We start from the raw sequence: 17,947 nt of genomic DNA on the forward strand, positions 1-17,947 counted from the left end.
GTAAAGCGGTAAATACAGCCGTTGGAAGTCGAAGGCTGTCGCGGTTCGACAAATTTCCTTGGCCTAGTATAGTAGAGAATAAATCTAGAACACCAAGTCAGTTCAAACAAGGGTAAAGTTGGTATAATTGGGACTAAATTAACTTTTGATAGTAATGACCTTTCCCCAATAATTAAGACGGGTTTTAAGAGGATAAAATAGCCGAGGCAAACATATTGAGCGGCTGTAAGTAGCACTGCAAACAAGTGATCAGAGACTTACAGGGTCCTAAATCTATGCATTATGTCCATATTTGGGTTTCATCGTGCAATGCGATGACTCCTCTAGAGAATAACTCTCAAGGCTACGTTGACATCCGCCCACGATCGTCTAGTCTTCTGTTCTTTCCCCACGATGTTGGGCAGTAAGGCGCACAACGCTTTGATGGCTTCAGCTCGACAATTGTATCGAATTGAGGTCACACATCCTATTGCTACCGGCCACTTATATGGGCAAGAGCCCTTAAAAGCCCCACGAGTCAAAATCTGGACATGATTTGGGCTAGGAGAACATCTCTGTTGGCATATACTCAGGTAGCTATGTTGCCTGGTTGTGTCTCGCCGCGATGGCCGAGAGATACGAGGCTGAAAGCAGCGCAAATTCGCTTGCTTGGCGGCACGTTCCAATGTGGCCAAGTGAGAGTCTCGGAGCGATACGGGAAGCCTACCCGGGCAGAAAGCTACAAAACTGTCAGCGGCCCGGAGAGCTGGAGCTCCTGGCTACTACCTTCTTGCTGAAGAAAAAGAAGGAAAATCAAGCATTTTGTTGGACTGTCGACTATGATACTGCAGATCTCAGCGATGCGGAGAAAGGTGTGTACTAGACTGAAGCTGCATCCTTTCCAATCACTGCCACGATGTGAGAGTAACGAGACCCGATTGTTTTGAGCAAGGTCTCAGAGTTTCTTGGATAAGTGTGAAAGACGCTTACAATGTGGCTCGGAATTTTATGATGAGATTGAAAGAGAGACTCAGGTTATCAACAATGCCAGATATACCATGAACATGGTTGAGCAATATATTTCTGTTAGACGGCTGAAATGGTTGCCCCACTGGTTCACAGGCTATTGATGCCGACAAAGAAGGAAAAGCGCTCGGGCACCAATCTACACCACGTATCCTTATGTCCCGCCTGGTAATCCTTCTTGCATTTCTACGTGTATGACGAATTCTCTCCTGCCAGCTCAGTAACGCTATACTCATCCTTCGATAGACGTGAGTAGTCCTCACCATCCTCGAAGAGAACGTGATAACCACCTTGGTTAGCCCGATTCCAACATCTTTCAATCCTTCTGAATGTCCAGTCCTCCCTACCTAATCGCCATATCAGTTGGCACCCCTGTTTCTGGCCATTCGAGCGACATCTTTGAGCGCCGACATAGCTTTATGCTCTTGAGCGTTGTACCCCTGCATCGAGCTCTGTTTTCTTCTCGTGGGACGGTCCATCGCAGGCGTCGGTAGCAAACCACTGGGATCCACCATCGCTTTCATAGCGAGGGACTGTGTGCCCCTGTGGAGCAGCGGCGTGACTGAGGGCGTTGGCGATATTGTGTATAGCGTTGCCTTAGCGGCTGGTGGCATGTTCGGTAGCGGTCCCTATGATGCGTTCGGGTCTTGCACAGGAGTTCCTTATCCAGGTTCCTATCATTGGAGCTGTCGTCAATCGAGCTTACTTCCTCTTTCAAATGCCACGACAAGTGGTAGCGCTAGGGCGGCTAGGCTGAAAAGCCGAAGAAGACTAACAAACTTAACCAATTCGACGGGACAGGCAGTCTATGTCGCATAACCACGATTGTCCTCCGCCCAACTTAGTCTTCCATCTAGCGAAGAGTCAAACGACTAGTCCCAGCCCATCGTCCTAGCTTCCATCCGAGCCCCGCCATTAGCTTCGCCATCTTTCTCCTCTAGGACCTCAAATACGCCATCAAACTCGTGCTCCCCTTTTGGCTTTATGCCGTACAGCGCAACCTAGCCCTGTCCTGCGTCTTCTACCTTTGCGAACTTGCATCTCACATGACCATGCCATTCTACGTGCCAATCTACCGCCAGACAGCGGAACTGCGATTCACCCCACATGCTGCTTGGGTGGCGTTGACTACATTGCTTGTTGGGTTCTAGTTCGAGGTTACAGGGAAACGGTCGTGGGCAAAAACACTTCTGCAGTGTTCAAGCTTGCTCGGCAGTGGGCTCTGTTCTACAAACCATGGCCACAAGGAACGGGACCCTGCCAATTTGCCCAAAGCCTATGCCTAGGCCCAAGCCAAAAGGAGAAGGTGAAGGTGGGGCCCCATAAGAAGTGAAGGCAACCAACATGCTAGCACAGGAGGAAGACAAAGAAACCAGGGGGGGTTGCTACTTCGTAAGTTAAAAAGTGTATGAAAAAATCTGGCCTATTGAATGGCTTCTCCGCATGACATGTGGATTACTATGCATATGCATAATGCGCGACCTTGGAGTATACTGTGCAAATTGTGTCACTGGAGCAAGACTATTGTCAAAACATAAGCATAACCAGCAGCACATTATAAAAGAGCAGTAATATAATATGTTACGATGGAATTCGAGATACGGGTGGTAAGCATAACAGAAAATACCGCCTCAGTATACCTGGTAACGTCTGTCCATCCGTGTACCGACTTGTTACTTACCTGTCAAGCCATACTTGGGGAATTCGACCCGTCCTGAATCTTTTGATTTCTCGACGGTAAGGATCGCGGCTTGGTCTTGCCAGGTTGCGTACTTCCAAGGTCCCAATTGGGCCAAATCTATTCCACAGTATGTTACGCTTTTGGCAGGCCTCCATGTCTTGTCTAATCCTCTGTATCGTGCCGGCGTGTTATCCGACACCTCTCCGACAATGCTTAGGTAAATGCAATGAGCAAAGTTCAGGTTGAGTAAGTTCGGGACTTACAAGATCGCTGCCGCACCTATTCGAGCCATATACTAAACAGTTCATTGTGGTTCGAACAAGTTCTGCAGATAGGGAACGGGGTGTAAGTGCTCACAGGGCACCCTGCTGTTGAAACTCCTGGCCAACCAGACGCCCACTAGGTCGAAACTGCAACTGCATGCATGCACGAGCAGTAGCAGTGGAGGCCATGACGTTGATACCGACAACCATCGAAGCGAGGCCTGTGCACAGGCAGACCAGACCAGGATGGCGGCGAAACCTCGGCATTAAAATTTCAAGCCGCGAGCTTGCCTCGGAGCTTCATCATTGCATTTCACCACCCGATATCGTCGAGGGTCCGGTCTGACTCTATTCCTCTCTTCAACTGACTGTTGGCACTCTGTCACCCGCGGCGATCATAGAAACGGCGTACCCATGATCATCTGTTGACTGGCACGGTGTTATATATCCCCAACCCATTCATTTGAGCTTGGTCCAAGCCGAGCTGCCCAGCATGTTGTCCAGAGCCATTCTGCGCTCAGCGCGGTTGCAGTCGCCAGCTCTTTCTAGGGCAGCTGCGAGAGCGGCGATACCAGCATCGGCACTATGGATGCGGGGAATGGCCACCAAGCGTCGCAATCAGGATATCTCACAAGCTCCGAAACCGTCATCTCCGCCAGCGCAACCTCAGTCCCCAGATGCGCAAGCGTCCGATCCGAAGCCCGCATCTCCAGAATCCACCGAGGCGCCATCATCTGACGCTCTACCCAAAGAACCCGAGACACAAATACCCGAGACCGCTGATCAGAACCCGTTCAAGCTGCCCGATCTCACCCAGGGCATTCCTTCCACGCTAGAGTACGAGACTACAGGAGCAACGAATAGATCGGCGTTGGCGCATCTCGGACGGGATGAATACGATGCCGAGGGAGGCGGCCGAGGGAAGGGAGAGCTCCCAGCCTCCGCGTACATCTCCTCCACGGAAAAGCGGAGGAACAAGCTGGCCAACCGCATGTATCTCGCGGCGCTGGTGTTGGGCGTGGGCAGCGTCGCATGGCTGGGTCGTGACTGGGACGAAGAGGAAGCGCCTTCTCATACGGATATCCCCAACGGTTGGACACCGGGCTTGTGGTGGAAGCGCGCCCACGCACGCATGACCGACTCGCTTAGCTATTACCAAGATCCTGCTTTCGACAAGCTGCTTCCCGACCCGGACCCCATGTTCGAGCGACCATACACCCTTTGCATAAGCCTGGAGGATTTGTTGGTACACAGCGAGTGGACTCGCGAGCACGGCTGGAGGGTTGCGAAACGGCCAGGAGTCGACTACTTCCTTCACTACCTCAGTCAGTACTATGAGTTGGTGCTTTTCACCAGTGTTCCCTTCGCCATGGGCGACCCGCTCGTGCGCAAGCTGGATCCGTACCGCTTCATCGTCTGGCCCCTGTTCCGCGAAGCAACCAAATACAGGGATGGCGAGATCGTCAAGGACCTCTCGTATCTGAACCGTGACCTGTCCAAGGTCATCATCATCGACACAAATGAGCGTCACGTCCGCGAGCAGCCCGACAACGCCATTGTGCTGCCCAAGTGGACCGGCGACCCCAAGGATAAGGAGTTGGTGTCCCTCGTCCCATTCCTCGAATACGTCCACACTATGCAGTACGCCGACACGCGCGAGGTCTTGAAATCCTTCAAGGGCCAGCACATCCCGACCGAATTCGCGCGCCGGGAGGCCATTGCACGTGCACAGTTCGAGAAGCAGTTCCAGGCACAGAAGCGTCCCCGCCCCTCCGGCATGAGCACGCTCGGCAATATGCTCGGTCTGAAGCCCAGCAACATGAGCATGATGGTTCCCGCCGAGGGCGAGCAGAGCGCAAGCGAAGCTTTCTCCCAGGGCAAGATGTTGCACGATATTGCCCGTGAGCGCGGCCGCAAGAACTACGAGATGCTGGAGAAGGAGATTCGCGAAAACGGCGAGAAGTGGCTCAAGGAAGAGCAGATGGCGCAGGAGAAGGCCCAAGCTGAGGCCATGGCAAGCATGAAGACGGGACTCGCGGGCTGGTTTGTGTCGGATAAGCCGAGCAATGCGGGAAAGCAGGCATGATCGATCGATTGATTTGTAAGATGGGGACGAGGGTTTGTACAGATACGGTGGGAAACGAGATGACCTTCTCGATTTTTCCAAGAAAAGGCCGGTGCCAGAGGTGTGCGCAATCTAGACGGATAGATGGACCGATGGATGGACCGACCTTTGAACTCTACTCATAATTGGGGGCAGCATGTATTGGGGCTTGGAAGTCAGGGGGGTTTGCCAAGGTTAATGTTTAGGCATCTTGTAGTTTCGGCCGGCTCTGCAAAACGCTTATGTAGTGGACAGCGGATATGAGCGCGCATGCGCCTTGTACTATATAATAGTTCGGGCGTAGAGAGGGAGGAGCGTGAATATAATTCATACTCCTTCAGCTTCAGGACTTTTGATGCCAAATTGCGATGTTTGCTTCGAACCCTATCCATCTATATTTCTCTCCGTCACACTGACTAAAGAGTGAAGGAGTCACATTCATATGATAAATATATGCCATGCTGATGCACGGATGCCTGGCTAAAATTACCAGTATTTGTTACACAAATTGTGTCCATTCCCTCTGCGCCTCAGGTTTTGTATCTGTACATAAATACGACAGCGACTGGATCGCTCTGCTTCCTCGCTTGCTCGTCCCCAAACTCTCGACTCTTGCATCTCAATCCCTCAACCCCTTAAATCTTCACTTTCAGGCATTCCCTACATCCGTCTCATCATGAAAGATCAACAATGGCCACTGCATGTTTGCCGATGAGGTCGTCACCGGCGCCCCATTAACCCCATTCACATTCATGGAGCCCCCATTGACTCCCATACCCATCCCTTCAGCCCCCTCTGTCACATTTACCGCAGGCCGGTTCGACCCTCCGAGTGACATGAGGGCGTTGGCGCTATACCGGTCCTGGTTATCGACCACAGCGGCCGTCCAGTCCTGCCAAGTATTCCCGCCACTTGAGGACGTTGTCCCGGGAGCTGGCTGGCGCCACAAGGACGTCATGTCGGGCTGGGCCATTTGGGTGGCCTGCGCCGCGAAAGTGGATAGGGGGTTGTTGTGGTCTGGGACTTGGGTCTGCGGTTGTGCCTGGGTCTGGGCTGGGGCTTGTGGTTCGGGAGCTGCCTGCATGTGGGCAGTGGGCACTTGGCTTGCTGCTTGCGCGTACAGGTTGTATTGGTTTTCGGTGTTGGGGTCGTAGGGGAGATTGTTGGCGGGGTTTGCGTTTGGGTCGCTGTAAGGTAGAGGGTATGTGGCAGGCTCTGGACCTGTTTCTGTGTAATAGCTATTGGTGTTGCTGCTGTTGCGCGGAGGCCCTGGAGCGGGCGCACTGCCGCTGTCGGCACCGTTATGACTGGCAGTCGCGTTGCCAGGGGCATTGGCGAGAGTGGCGTACGACGATGGCTGCGGGGATTGCTTTAGCATGTCCTGTGAAACTTGAGGCACTGGAGCAGTGAGCTTTGGTTGCTGTCGATCGCGCTCAATCCATGCAATGGTACGGTCCACAATAACACTCACGGCATCCCTCGGGCCTGAACCAGATCCTGAGAAGCTGGTTAGTATCGTCGGCCATTCAATACACGGAATAGCAAATACTTACCCATGAGACTGCCACCTTCAGCTAAGATGGCAAGCCATTTGTTCATGTCAAACCGCAATTCCTCCACCTCCTCATGCGTAGTCTCGTGTCTCCTCTCCCAACACGCCACTAGCTGAGAAAATATCGCCGCCACCCAGACTGCAAGTGCATACCACGTCGTGTCAAGAGACTTGAGCTTGTACAACCGGTAAACATTATTCAACATGGCCTTGGCTGTCTGCTCACACGAGCGCGTGTTTTCGGCCATGACTTTGGGGTCGTTGGTCATAGCAACTGAAGGGTGCCTCAGGCATAGCTGGACTACGTGAATCATGCCTTCAGCGTAGAGCGGTAGGACAGGATTGTCGCTTTCGGTTGATTTGAGTAGCTCGGCGAAGTCTTCTTCCCATCTCCTAATCCGGGCCTCAAGCTCTTCAACAATGTTGACATAATCTGCATAGTCCCGCCTCGCACAGTAAAGGTTGGCAAATATGTCCAACAATATTGCACTGATCTTGAAACCAGCTACACCGACCTCGTAGATACACTTTCCCGTCGTTGACGTGTCAACTCCGTCTTTCGACAGCAGCTCGTCGGGTATCAACTCGGGGAAATCGCAATCGATCTCCTGGAGGCGAATGGGCATTGGTCGCCCCGTGCGGCCGTTGAGTGTGACTGCAATACAGAGAATAGTCCAGAAGACGCGCTTGCGCATCTCATTCTCTAGGTTGGTGCCCTCGCCGGGCTTCTTCACGGCACGGTGCAAGCCCAACTCCGTTGCGAAGCTGAGGCAGTATGTGATGAGCATGGAACAGCAGTCTGGCTTGGGGAAGCATCGGGTATGCAGAGCGATGATGGTCAGGGACTGCAGGTCGGCAAATGTTCGAGACGTGGCCAAATCAAACCATTTGCTCAGGGCAAAGTGATAGTGCTGATTAGACAAGTCGTTTAAGCGAACCCGCTGTTCTGGATTTTCTCGATTGCGAATGCCATACTGGAGATAAATCGATGCGAACACCATGTGGATCATAACCACCTCAGCAACCGAGGGTTTGAAACTAGGATCATCATATAGACGTGCCAGCTGTAAGAGCCTCGGTCAGTTATCTGACATGGGCCAAGACAGGAGATGACGTACCAGATTCATAAAGCTTGGCTTGTGGAGGACGGGAGTGAAGGGATGGATCATGAGGAAGTACCATTCGGCATAGGTGAAGGCATCGGTTTTCGGGGGGTAGTCGACATGGAGTTGAGGATTAACATTGGTTATTGACTGCAGGCAAGCCTGTATCGACTTATTGTAGAGCGGCGATTTCGCCTGGGCGCCAGGTACGGGTTCATCGGCATCTGGCGTGTCAAACGAGCCAATGTCTATGGTGCTGCCGAGAATAGACAGTGCAGTGCCCTTGATAGAACTTAAGGGGGACTGATCCACACCGACGCCGAGATGGACGTCGGCAGGGCGCGGCTCGAGGGTAGACCGCGAGATGCTCGAGAATTGAGTTTTGGGTTGGTGATTCTTGACCCAGACTGAGTTCCCCATCTGAGTCCATTGCTCCTTTCCAGCTGCGCTTGCCTCTTGTACGGGGTTGCCTATAGAGTCGTACGTGACATTGGGAGGGAAGTTTTGGGGGTAGGCGGACCAATTCCATGGCTTGACCTCGATACCATTTCCCTCCAGCAACTTCTCCAGCTCCCGGATGTGGTTGAGCATATCCATCTTCTCGCGCTCCAGCTCTTGCATGTAGCCCCTCCGCTCGGTTCGGCCGGTGACGCGATCCGTCACGTAACATTCGAGGTTCTGGTTGAGGCAGTGGGAGCAGCCCTCAGGCAGGGCATCGCAACGGATCTTCCGCACTTTACAGCGATCGCATGCTTGGCCTGTCCTGGTGTAGGACTGCAGCTTGCTCTTGACGACGCTCGAGAAGTCGTTGGGTGCGCCGCCACGGTCCAGTCGCGGCAGCTTCAATTTGCCCTGGCTATTGCTGTCAGGAGAGTCGACGTCGTCCGGCTCACCAGGCCGTTTCGGTGGCCGGCCGGGGGGCATGGCGTTAATCGACGGCGGCGGCGGCGACGACGATGGGGCGCCAGTGCGAGAATGCGTGCCGATGCGTTCGTTCGCTGTTTCCGTTGCGGCAGCGTGTCGGGCTGGTCCCGGACAGGCTAACAGCTCCGTCCGAGATGGAGCTTGCCGAGGATGACGGCGACGGGATCCGTGGTCGTAGCTCGCAATGGCAGGCGAACGGGAAGCGGGTGCACTCGGTGCTGCGAGCGATGCAATTGGCGACGGGGTTTGCCGTCGAGATGGTCAGAAAATGGAGTTTGCCGTTGCGACTTGACTGGGCTGACTGGACACAAGCATTGTTTGGGAGATGCCAGAACCAAAAGGCTTGTCTGGGATGAAAACACTCGACTCGAATGCGGTTGACGGTTATGGTGTTTCAGCGTCGCGTCTGAGCTTCCTCCGGAGCCGCGATGCGAAGCTCGACCTCGACAATCTCCACAAGAGCTGTGGGCAGTTATCTGACAATGCCTACTTCCCCTTGGTGCATGCAAAGTTGGTTCTTGAACGAGTCAGGGCACCAAATGAAGACACCGGACGATGAGGGGTCCAGAACGTAAAACCTCTAGATGCCGTTTGTAATAACCTCGTTGGGCTGCCATATCACATTGTTCCAGGACAAGGTGAACGGCCTAACACTCCGGGGGAATGCATGGGCATTCAGTTCCCAACGCCGGGTGAGGAATTTAGCTGCATCGTCTAGATGTACTCAACCGCTCCTATGTATTTACTCGGACACAACCCCCTCTTGCTTGATTCGTATTGGCCTGGAACCGACCGGCATTGGGCACAAACTTTTTCCAAAACTTCTATTAACATTCCACCTGTCTGAGCAGGCCTGAGGTCTAGTCCCAGCCTTCATGGTAATCAAATTGGGAAGTCGCATTGAAGGTTATCGATCAGTCCCCCTGCAGCTCATTTTCCGGCCCGCTGGTTGGCGGCTTGATAGCGCTTGCCGGCTCCAACTCAAAATCCCCTACAAAGTAAGCCAAAACCAACATAAAACTCGATTTCCAGGACCACGCACTACAATGTTTTCCATTGCTTGGGTGATTACGGCATTGGATATAAGCCTCGGTTACGAATCAGTATTCGATTCGTCCAATTCTGCTGCAGTCTGGCAGAGCCGGCGTAGTTCTCAGGGACTTGCTCCGTCATCTACTCCATTCGCCTCACAGTCACAGACCCAGGCACTTAGAAAATCTCCCGAAAGCTAGAGCATCTTAGACCGTCCAACGCCACTTGTAACAGAACTATGCGGGGCCGTTCTGCGGAGATGTAGGATGTCTTAACTACATACGTACCTTCCATCAGAGGCGCTACCCACCAACGCGTCCAAGGTACGGTGTGGCTTCGACTGCGCAGCCTGCAATTCATGGCCCGGCGGCTCCCAAGCCATCTTCAAACACTCTCGCGAACATGGTCGAATCAAGGAACTGTTCGTCGTGATTGTGTTTGCGGAGGCCCGTTTCCGCAGTCCTCGGCGCTTGGGACTTCCCCCGAGATTCCCATATAGAAAATTTCAGCGCCGATCAGGGGCCTGAGTGTTCGTGGTTATCTAGAGGTAGAATTCCAACGGTATACTGGTCTAGACCCGGTGGCTTGATGAGCGCTTACAACGATTAGGGCCGTCGTTCCGGTGAGTCCGGAACATGGCGTATGCGATGATAGCAGTCCAGTGATCAGCAGGGGCCAGTGGCTAAAGCGGTGAGATATGGACAGTCTACTTTTGCGTGGTTCAGATGAGGTGATGGCGCGCCGTCATGCTACGCGTGACACATTCCCGGGCTGATCTAGGAACTCCACCAAACCTTCTCGTGACATCGGTTTGCGGGAAAGGAACCGCTTCACAAGGCGGCATCACTCGGGAGCCCTCTGGTGTAATCTAATACGTGTTGCAGACTCTTGTTTACTCATCTGGGTGATGAGTTGCGGGGCGACATCGCTTCAGCCATACTTCAGCATCATCTTCTACTTTTTGTAGCTCATGGCAACTTCGTATGTATCTGCTGTGGAGGCTACCCGGCTCTCCTGAGTTGGGAAGACCAGATTGTTGTTGGCTTTTTGAGGTTAACCTACAAGCCTTTCGTATCGCTTTTGGTTAGACGTTGGGGCGTAATTCTGTTCCTGACATCGAAGCCATAGTCTCTTGCTCCCGCTTTCCGAAGCAGGCTGGCTGCGCACGAGGCTGGTGTTGAAAGGTCCAAGAAAGCCTGGCCGATCGGTATCCGATCAGCCTACCATACACTCTCTGACGAGCTGTCTATCGGATGCGTTGTCTGCCCCGGAAACGGGAAGAGTCCATGATCATGATGCAATGACGTTGTGTGGATGGACATTGAGAAGTCTCAGGCATATATAACCAGCTGATTCGAAAATTGATGGCACGGACAGGACATTCATCTTTCCACGACCATTACTGAAATCAATTTGACCCCTACATGATTCACAATGAGCAGAACGACACCATCTAATCGCTTCGCAATCAGTTCGTGGCAATTCCACGTAGGTCGAAATCGGTCGTCTAAAATGACCAGCCCAGCCAGCTGCAACCAGGTGTCGTCCCTAACCTCTCCACGATCTTCGAGTTACCCCGCCACAATTCTCAAGTTGTACCTCGACAGCATGACAACCCCACTATGATCGTCGCGATCCGACGATTTCAATATCTCAAAGTCTGCCCGTCCGGTCTTTGAAGCTGTCGCAAACCACTTTCAAGCCATCGTACGCTTTCAAACCGCTTGGTCACTTGGAAAGCCTCCTGGTCCCCAGATAACCCGCCCAAAATGCTTGAAACAATCCATCTCGAGCACATTCCCCATACTCTCTCGATCCACGTCGCATTCTATCGTAACGTCACCAATGCCTCCTTCCTACACTCGCAGCTCCTCGCACGCAACGCATCCTTCGAATACGCCCTGATTGATGCCTCGACCGTTATATCGCGCTTCCACCTTCTCGCCGCCGTCTACAAGTCCATCACGGTTGAGTTAGGTGGAAACATGAAGACGCCCAACATCCACTCGGAGATTGTGTGCGCCCTGAGCTCGAACAACAACGTAGGTTCACGTATTTCACTAGACGCGAATGGTGCGATCGATGACTGACATAATGGTCCCGAAGATTGCAGAAGCATATAGACGTTACGGCATTTCGCCAATAAGTAAAGATGTTCTCGTGGTCAAGGTTCTGAACACGGCGCATGCGAATACAAGCGACCTTACGAAAGAGAGCACTGAGACGCATTTGAATGAGCATGTAAAGGGCGAGAGCGTCGAGTTTTCCGATGAGGAAATAGCCAAGACGACAGACTGGTCCAAGTTGCGCAAGTACCATAAGCTGAATGGTGCGGCGGGGCTGGACGATATCACGGACATGGATGCCAAGAGGAAGGAGATGGAGATGATGATTGTTAGTGCTATGGCGTTAAGGGGTCTGTGATTTCTTCTCTTGATAGCGCGAGGATTTGGAACGAATGATCAACTGGCTGACCCGTGGCCGCGCCGCGACAAGTTCTCGACGCCAAACCGAAGGGAGCGGACCAGCCGGCAATTTCACATGCAGGCCATCACTTGCAGTATCCCATATCATATGGGAGAACGCCATCAAAGACTGTTCCCGGGTCGAAGCATATATCCCTGTCCATCGACCAGTCTAGGTCTGGGTTTCGCAGTGACAGCGTTAGGAGACTGGAAAAGGGAAGGCGATGGCCAAGCCGTTGTATCGGAAGCTATTTCGTCTTCAAGAATCAACGGCGATTGCAAGAGGCAGTCTCCAAAATGGGTGTATTTGGCCTAAGAAGATGCGTGCTGAGTGTATGATAAAGATACGAAATGACTGCGAGGTATTTCGATATGGGGTTCGTCAACAAGAAGGCCGTGATAATGTTGTGCGGTAGATTAGGGGTGGGACCATTGGCCCTGAAGGGTTGACATAATTTGGTAAGGATAGGTGACGTGAGAATTTAGCCGCAGACAGAAGAAATAAGCATATCCAATGAGCATTTTGTCCATGTAGTACGAAAATGTGTTATTATCAAGTGAAAAGGCCAATGCAGGTCCTAGAAAAAGGCTTTCAACGTTCTAGACTGCTGTTTTAGTGTGGGGGGCATATCGTTCACGCACACGCATGTATGTCAGCTCTTCACAGATCTATATCTCAACTGGCTGCTAGAAATATTGATCATATAGGGAAATGGTCTGAACCGATCACTCTTCACCACGATAACCGGGCAGGCGGCTGTTAAGTAGTTTCAATCTTGGGCATAATCATAGTCTCGTAAAATTATACCTACTTCTCTCTAACAAACAGTCTAGGGCACTTCCCTCGATACCTCCAGAGCGGTTGATAAACCAACGCTCGTTCCCCATCATCATGCTCACATGCCAGGTTCGACGCTCACAGTCTTCTATCCAGAAGCTTCCAACCTCCACGGCATTTGAAATCAACGCTCAAACCATCCTCCGTTAAAGTAGAGTCTCCAGCGGACTGACAACAAATACATCAGACCGGACTACACGGTACGACAGTCATACCGATCAAGCGCCACGTCCAAACACCCCCCAAGCCCTCCTCTTCACTTCCCCCCACATAGCATTCCTCCCCTCGAGCGTCCTCTGCACCGCATCGCGGTTCTCGTAAGCCCTGCGCAGCAAATATGCCATGCACTCGCCCGTCGATCCCCAGACAATGTACTTGTACGCCCTGGTCTGGCCTTTGCCTCCCTTGATCATCTCTTTCTCCTTGATAGTCACAGACTTGGAGGCGGCCTCATTGGCGACCGAGTCGGCCTTCTTGACACAAATCAATTCACAGCTCACGTCATCCGCCATACCCTGCAGTTGCGCAATGGCCAACTCGCTGCAACCTTCCGTAGCCGGGATAGCGTCGCGGATTGCGCGAGCCTTGCGGACGCTTTCAAGGTTGTGGGAGCCGAGGACGAGGGATACTTGCGGAAACGAAGTCGAAGTCGGAGAAGACTTGGAATCGGCAGTTTGCGGCTGCGCCAGAATAGGCCCCCACTCTCTCTTAATCAGCGACTCCGCAATGCCGTTGTAGCATCTATCCGTATCCGCCTTGGTATCATGTATAATCTCCCTCGGATCAGACCCCATATACGCGCCCCTGACCAACTTGACTCCCAACGTGAAGCCTTCCTTGGCCGCGATCACGAGGTGCGACGCCAGGGTCGCAGGAGTAGATTTTAAGTACGCCTGGTACGTGCCGTGGATAATTGCATGCCCGGGCTTCGTGTTGTACCTGCGCTGGTACTCGAGCGTCCAATCATCAATACCGGCCTGGACCGCCATCTGCTCCGCGTCAAACAGCAACGGGACGTCGCGCTCCCGCGCCAACTCGCATATCTCGTCAATGGCAGCGCGCAGCTCCTTGCTAGGCGGCAGTCGGTTTTTGAGCGCGTGGAGCGCGTGGCGCCCCGCACCGGAAAACTTGAGCGCCACGAAGTCGCCCGGCTGCGCGATCTTGACCGTCTCCAGGGTCCCGTTCTTCCAGGGTGTGATTTCGTGGGTGAGACAGGCTTCGTCGTGGATGCTGGCGCCTAGGTCGAGTGTCTGCTCCTGCGTGAGCACGACCTCGCGGGCGTAGCCCAGGATGACGCCTGTGAAGCCGATGCGTTTTAATCCCGAGACGGTGGCGCGCACCTCTGCTGCGTTCTCGCCGGCACAGAATTGCGCGTAGAAGGTTTTCTTGAGGAAGTAGCGGAGGAGGGGGTTGCGGTCTGGATTCATTAGGGGGTTGGTCGCGTGCGCGAGCTTGCTCATGATGAATAGAGAGGGGGGAAGGAGGACGGGGGAGGAGGAGATGGTGTTGGTGGCTAGGGTGCGGAGGACTGTCGATAGGGGCAGGACGGCGAGGGGTGAGTGTTTCGCCATGGTTGCTGCAGATCCGGCTGCGTCCTCGGGTGTGTGGGTTTGGGAGAGGGTGCCAACTGTGGACGCGTTTAAGGTGGATGCATCCGAGGATGATGATGATGGAGGAGATGGTCGTCTGGAAGACGATTGGATCCGCCTCCGAGGTGTCGCGGTCGCCATGGCGAATGTGTCTAATGGGAAGCGCCTCGTGACATATAGGCCTCGTGACGTATGAGAGAGAATCCTCATAGTGGCAGGCACCACGGAAGGCCTGCCCAGAATTGGGACTTGTCCCATCGTCAGCTCACAATACCAATATTGACAATATCAAGTGTAAAAGCACCGCTGCAGGTGTACAAAGCACAGGGGTGTTGACGATATGTTGATGACTGTAAGGTGGCAACGGATGTGGTATCAATGGGAAAGCAAGTCAAGCACAAGTAAACGAGAGGGGAGTAGAACATACTCTATAAATCTAGATCCATGGTTGGGTTTGCTACCGTTAAAACCATCGACGGTGGCATTCTCTCCGGTCTTCGCAATGGCCAAAGTTGGAGAGGCCGAGCCATGGACTAACGTGGTATGCAACGGGCACGCAAGCGGCCATGGCACATTACATCTCCCAAAGCCGTTATCCACTTGGGCTCGTCCGATATCCCCAATAAACTTGCGATGGCATCCAAATATGCTTCTGCTCCTTATCAAGCGTCATCACGTGTGTGGGGAATGTTCATGTCGCGTCCGCGAATAGCCGTCGATGGGGATCTCGCCATTGACCAATGAGGCGTCCGACCGTCGCTGGCCGTAATAAAGAGGAGAAGCAGGCTCGAGTAAGTGGACAATGGGACCCACGGCGTCCTTCGTGCTCAGGAATGGCGCATCTCTTCGTGTTGCTAGCAGGCTGCTAGCAGATCATTTCGGCTTTCTGATTTGAAGCTTCGGCTCAATGTGGACCTGGTCTGGTCTCATCTTCTTGTTCCCCGGGATTTTTGTGGGGTTCGTCTGATGCGCTCGGCTCACCCTACAGAGTTCTGGCCGCCGGTTACTAACCCAGCCGCAATCAAAACGAGCAAACTTGGAATGAGAAACGTAAGCATCGTCTCCAGTCGAGAGTTCATACGCTCGTGAATCCCATGCTATGCAGGAGAGTGGGGGCTCGCTAGTCATATTCGTCTTGCTTGAATACATGACGAAGCTAGCCGAGCCAATACTGACGCGACGATAATACAATTCGCTTGGAGTATGCAGTGTAGTGATCCGCACATGGCCTAGGAGCTGGGTCAGTTTTGGAAGACCCGACGATGGTCGCGAAGCATATATGCGGCATCTCCGGGATCGGGGTGTGGTCTTGATCCATCGAGACGGTAAATGGTGGACAAGCCGGGCCGCATCACGCGGATATTATAAAACGAGTACAGCATTGCGAGTTGATGTCGATGGAGAATGAGAGTCAAGTGCCAAGGGACGGGATCACAGCCCCAGTTTATCCCCAGGTTTGTGATACCAATCATCGTCGCTATGGGCGGACAATACATCCTCATGATGCTTGACTTCATATTGTCTGCTGGTCTTGCATCTTGGTCCTGGATCCAATATGTCGCCGCACGAACTCGACGTAACCCACGGGTCGTCCTTTGGCCAAGGACAGCAAATCCTGCACGGCGCCGTATACAAGTCCAAATTTTAAACCCTTGCGAGCCGTTCGTGCTGTCTCGGCAGGCGAGAATCGATCTGAAGGACATGTCAGCAATTTTGACAAGCCGTGCTCGAGAGCCGCATCGGCGGTTGATACTGACTGATCAAGCTGAAACCGCCAGCAACAGCCAAACTGGCCCCGACAGTATTCAGCATATCCTTGGTGCCACGGTAGACGTCAAATAGGTTCTCGGCACAGAACATAGCCACACTCAACACGCTAAGCCGAAGTCCAGTCTTCAGTCCTTCCTTCAGGCCACCGAAGGCCAAATGATAATTCTTGCTCTTGTGATACAGATACCAGCCGGTGGTTGAGGTCGGAAGACGATGGGCGTGTTCGGCTCGAAATCGTAGACCAGCCATTGTGCTTCCATGCGCCAGTCCCAGAGACATTCCGACGCTGAAGGCGGTGACGGCAGCAGCTGGTATGCGAATCAGGGGCGGGATCGAGAGCCGTGAGTCTCGCCATAATTGGTCTATTTCCTCTCGTGTGATTGTCGGACGGGGCCGGCGGGCTCCTTCGCGTTCTTCGGCCATGGTGTTGCTGCGAAATGTCGGGGTCGAGGTCGATACAAATCGATGTCGTAGTTTCCCAATCGACTACGTTGCGTGGAAGTATTCCTCACCTCCTCGTGCAGAGCTCCAACAACGAAGGTCGACCGTCGCAAGATCAAGACATGGCCCGCGAGCTTTAGAGAATTGATGCCCAGGAGCTATGGCCAGGATTGCAAGGGTCCTGAAGAACCTGGCTGCCAAGCTCGGGCCATCATCCACTGTGAGTGCATGCTGCTTATAATATCGGGCGCACGTGCTGCGGCATTGGGTAGTCTTGGTTCACACGGAACGCGTCAAATAGAAGGTGCCTCTTTGGATATTGCAGTGAGGAATTCCGAAATTCTCAATGTTGATAGAGGTTGTTCTAATCATCAGAATTTGAGCCAGAGAAGTACGCAAAATGGTAAAATTAACCCAAAAAAACCCTACGTCTGGCACACTCCAGTTAATATTCCCACCAGGTCACAGACATCGATCTGTCAGTCCGCCTCAAGTACGGCATCCACAGCATTTTCCTCCTCGTGGACCCCACTTCCACCTTTGGAGCCGTCGCCTCAGAACTGCTCGAAATTCTTCAGGAACGCTACCCAGATGGCCTAACTACGCAGGACTCTAAAACAAAGACTGCCCTGCCGTCTGATTCATCCCTCATTGAGTTCGCGGTGCTGAAATCGCCTACGGATCCACTGCAAGGTTGGAAGTCGTTGAAAGCGAAGGGCAACGACACGTGGGTCGGCAAGGGCGTCAAGGATGGCATGATGGTGGCATTTGCATTCAGGGACGAGGATGAGGAGGAAATGGGCGAGGTCGTGTTTGTGGTGGATTTCCCCAGCTACGACGATGAAATGGAAGAGCCCGAGGCGGAGGACGAGTTTTAGCAGTGTTGTTGGCTTGAATGTTTACGATGGTATGGCAAGAGGAATCCAAGCTATCTAGCTATCAATTGATAGCTCAGAGATAATCACGTAGGAGGAACGGCCATTGTACGGAAGTTGGGGCATGACAATCAAGGGTTGCATTTCGATCATGACGATGTCTGGTGTACAGGATGAATCGTTCCATATTTATAAGCGCTGCGAGGAGATTCATAGAAACCCCATAGACCATGAGATACCTAATGCTACATAATGAGAAAAATGAAATTGTTCCGTCCGCTACAAGCATGCCAGCTCCGTTCACC

At 52.9% G+C, this 17,947-nt stretch overlaps 6 protein-coding genes across 6 annotated transcripts; 3 read left to right on the forward strand and 3 right to left on the reverse strand.

Annotated features, from left to right (window-relative positions):
- The first annotated feature begins 3,145 nt into the window (after positions 1-3,145).
- On the forward strand, positions 3,146-5,132 carry BCR38DRAFT_122108 (HAD-like domain-containing protein). Its single transcript, XM_040853479.1, has 2 exons — positions 3,146-3,454; positions 3,525-5,132. The coding sequence occupies exon 2, from the start codon at positions 3,539-3,541 to the stop codon at positions 5,033-5,035; it is 1,497 nt and encodes a 498-aa protein (XP_040709873.1). The 5' UTR covers positions 3,146-3,454; positions 3,525-3,538; the 3' UTR covers positions 5,036-5,132.
- Positions 5,133-5,702: 570 nt separating this feature from the next.
- On the reverse strand, positions 5,703-8,632 carry BCR38DRAFT_461877 (fungal-specific transcription factor domain-containing protein; the record flags this gene model as incomplete). Its single annotated transcript, XM_040862576.1, has 3 exons — positions 5,703-6,550; positions 6,607-7,669; positions 7,724-8,632. The coding sequence occupies 3 exons, from the start codon at positions 8,630-8,632 to the stop codon at positions 5,703-5,705; spliced, it is 2,820 nt and encodes a 939-aa protein (XP_040709874.1).
- Positions 8,633-11,433: 2,801 nt separating this feature from the next.
- BCR38DRAFT_356316 (uncharacterized protein) lies at positions 11,434-12,088 on the forward strand (the record flags this gene model as incomplete). The annotated part of the gene is made up of 2 exons (XM_040857017.1): positions 11,434-11,706; positions 11,771-12,088. The coding sequence occupies 2 exons, from the start codon at positions 11,434-11,436 to the stop codon at positions 12,086-12,088; spliced, it is 591 nt and encodes a 196-aa protein (XP_040709875.1).
- A 622-nt stretch (positions 12,089-12,710) lies between these two features.
- Positions 12,711-14,980, reverse strand: BCR38DRAFT_451888 (FAD-linked oxidoreductase). Its single transcript, XM_040861492.1, has 2 exons — positions 12,838-14,980; positions 12,711-12,777 (listed from the first exon to the last, which is right to left on the reverse strand). Exon 1 carries the CDS (start codon positions 14,812-14,814, stop codon positions 13,186-13,188), a length of 1,629 nt encoding a protein of 542 aa, XP_040709876.1. The 5' UTR covers positions 14,815-14,980; the 3' UTR covers positions 12,711-12,777; positions 12,838-13,185.
- A 1,089-nt stretch (positions 14,981-16,069) lies between these two features.
- BCR38DRAFT_461880 (uncharacterized protein) lies at positions 16,070-16,749 on the reverse strand (the record flags this gene model as incomplete). Its single annotated transcript, XM_040862577.1, has 2 exons — positions 16,070-16,248; positions 16,314-16,749. The coding sequence occupies 2 exons, from the start codon at positions 16,747-16,749 to the stop codon at positions 16,070-16,072; spliced, it is 615 nt and encodes a 204-aa protein (XP_040709877.1).
- A 327-nt stretch (positions 16,750-17,076) lies between these two features.
- Positions 17,077-17,638, forward strand: BCR38DRAFT_403002 (uncharacterized protein; the record flags this gene model as incomplete). Its single annotated transcript, XM_040857783.1, has 2 exons — positions 17,077-17,170; positions 17,229-17,638. Coding segments are annotated over exons 1-2 (411 nt in total), but the record flags the coding sequence as incomplete, so codon positions are not given.
- Positions 17,639-17,947: the final 309 nt, after the last annotated feature.

Source organism: Pseudomassariella vexata (genome assembly GCF_002105095.1).
Source record: "Pseudomassariella vexata strain CBS 129021 chromosome Unknown BCR38scaffold_25, whole genome shotgun sequence".
Lineage (NCBI taxonomy): Eukaryota > Fungi > Ascomycota > Sordariomycetes > Amphisphaeriales > Pseudomassariaceae > Pseudomassariella > Pseudomassariella vexata.

Excerpts from the sequence above, each read along its gene's own strand:
- BCR38DRAFT_451888 (XM_040861492.1), bottom strand. The coding sequence starts at position 14,814 with ATGGGACAAGTCCCAATTCTGGGCAGGCCTTCCGTGGTGCCTGCCACT.
- BCR38DRAFT_122108 (XM_040853479.1), top strand. The coding sequence starts at position 3,539 with ATGCGGGGAATGGCCACCAAGCGTCGCAATCAGGATATCTCACAAGCT.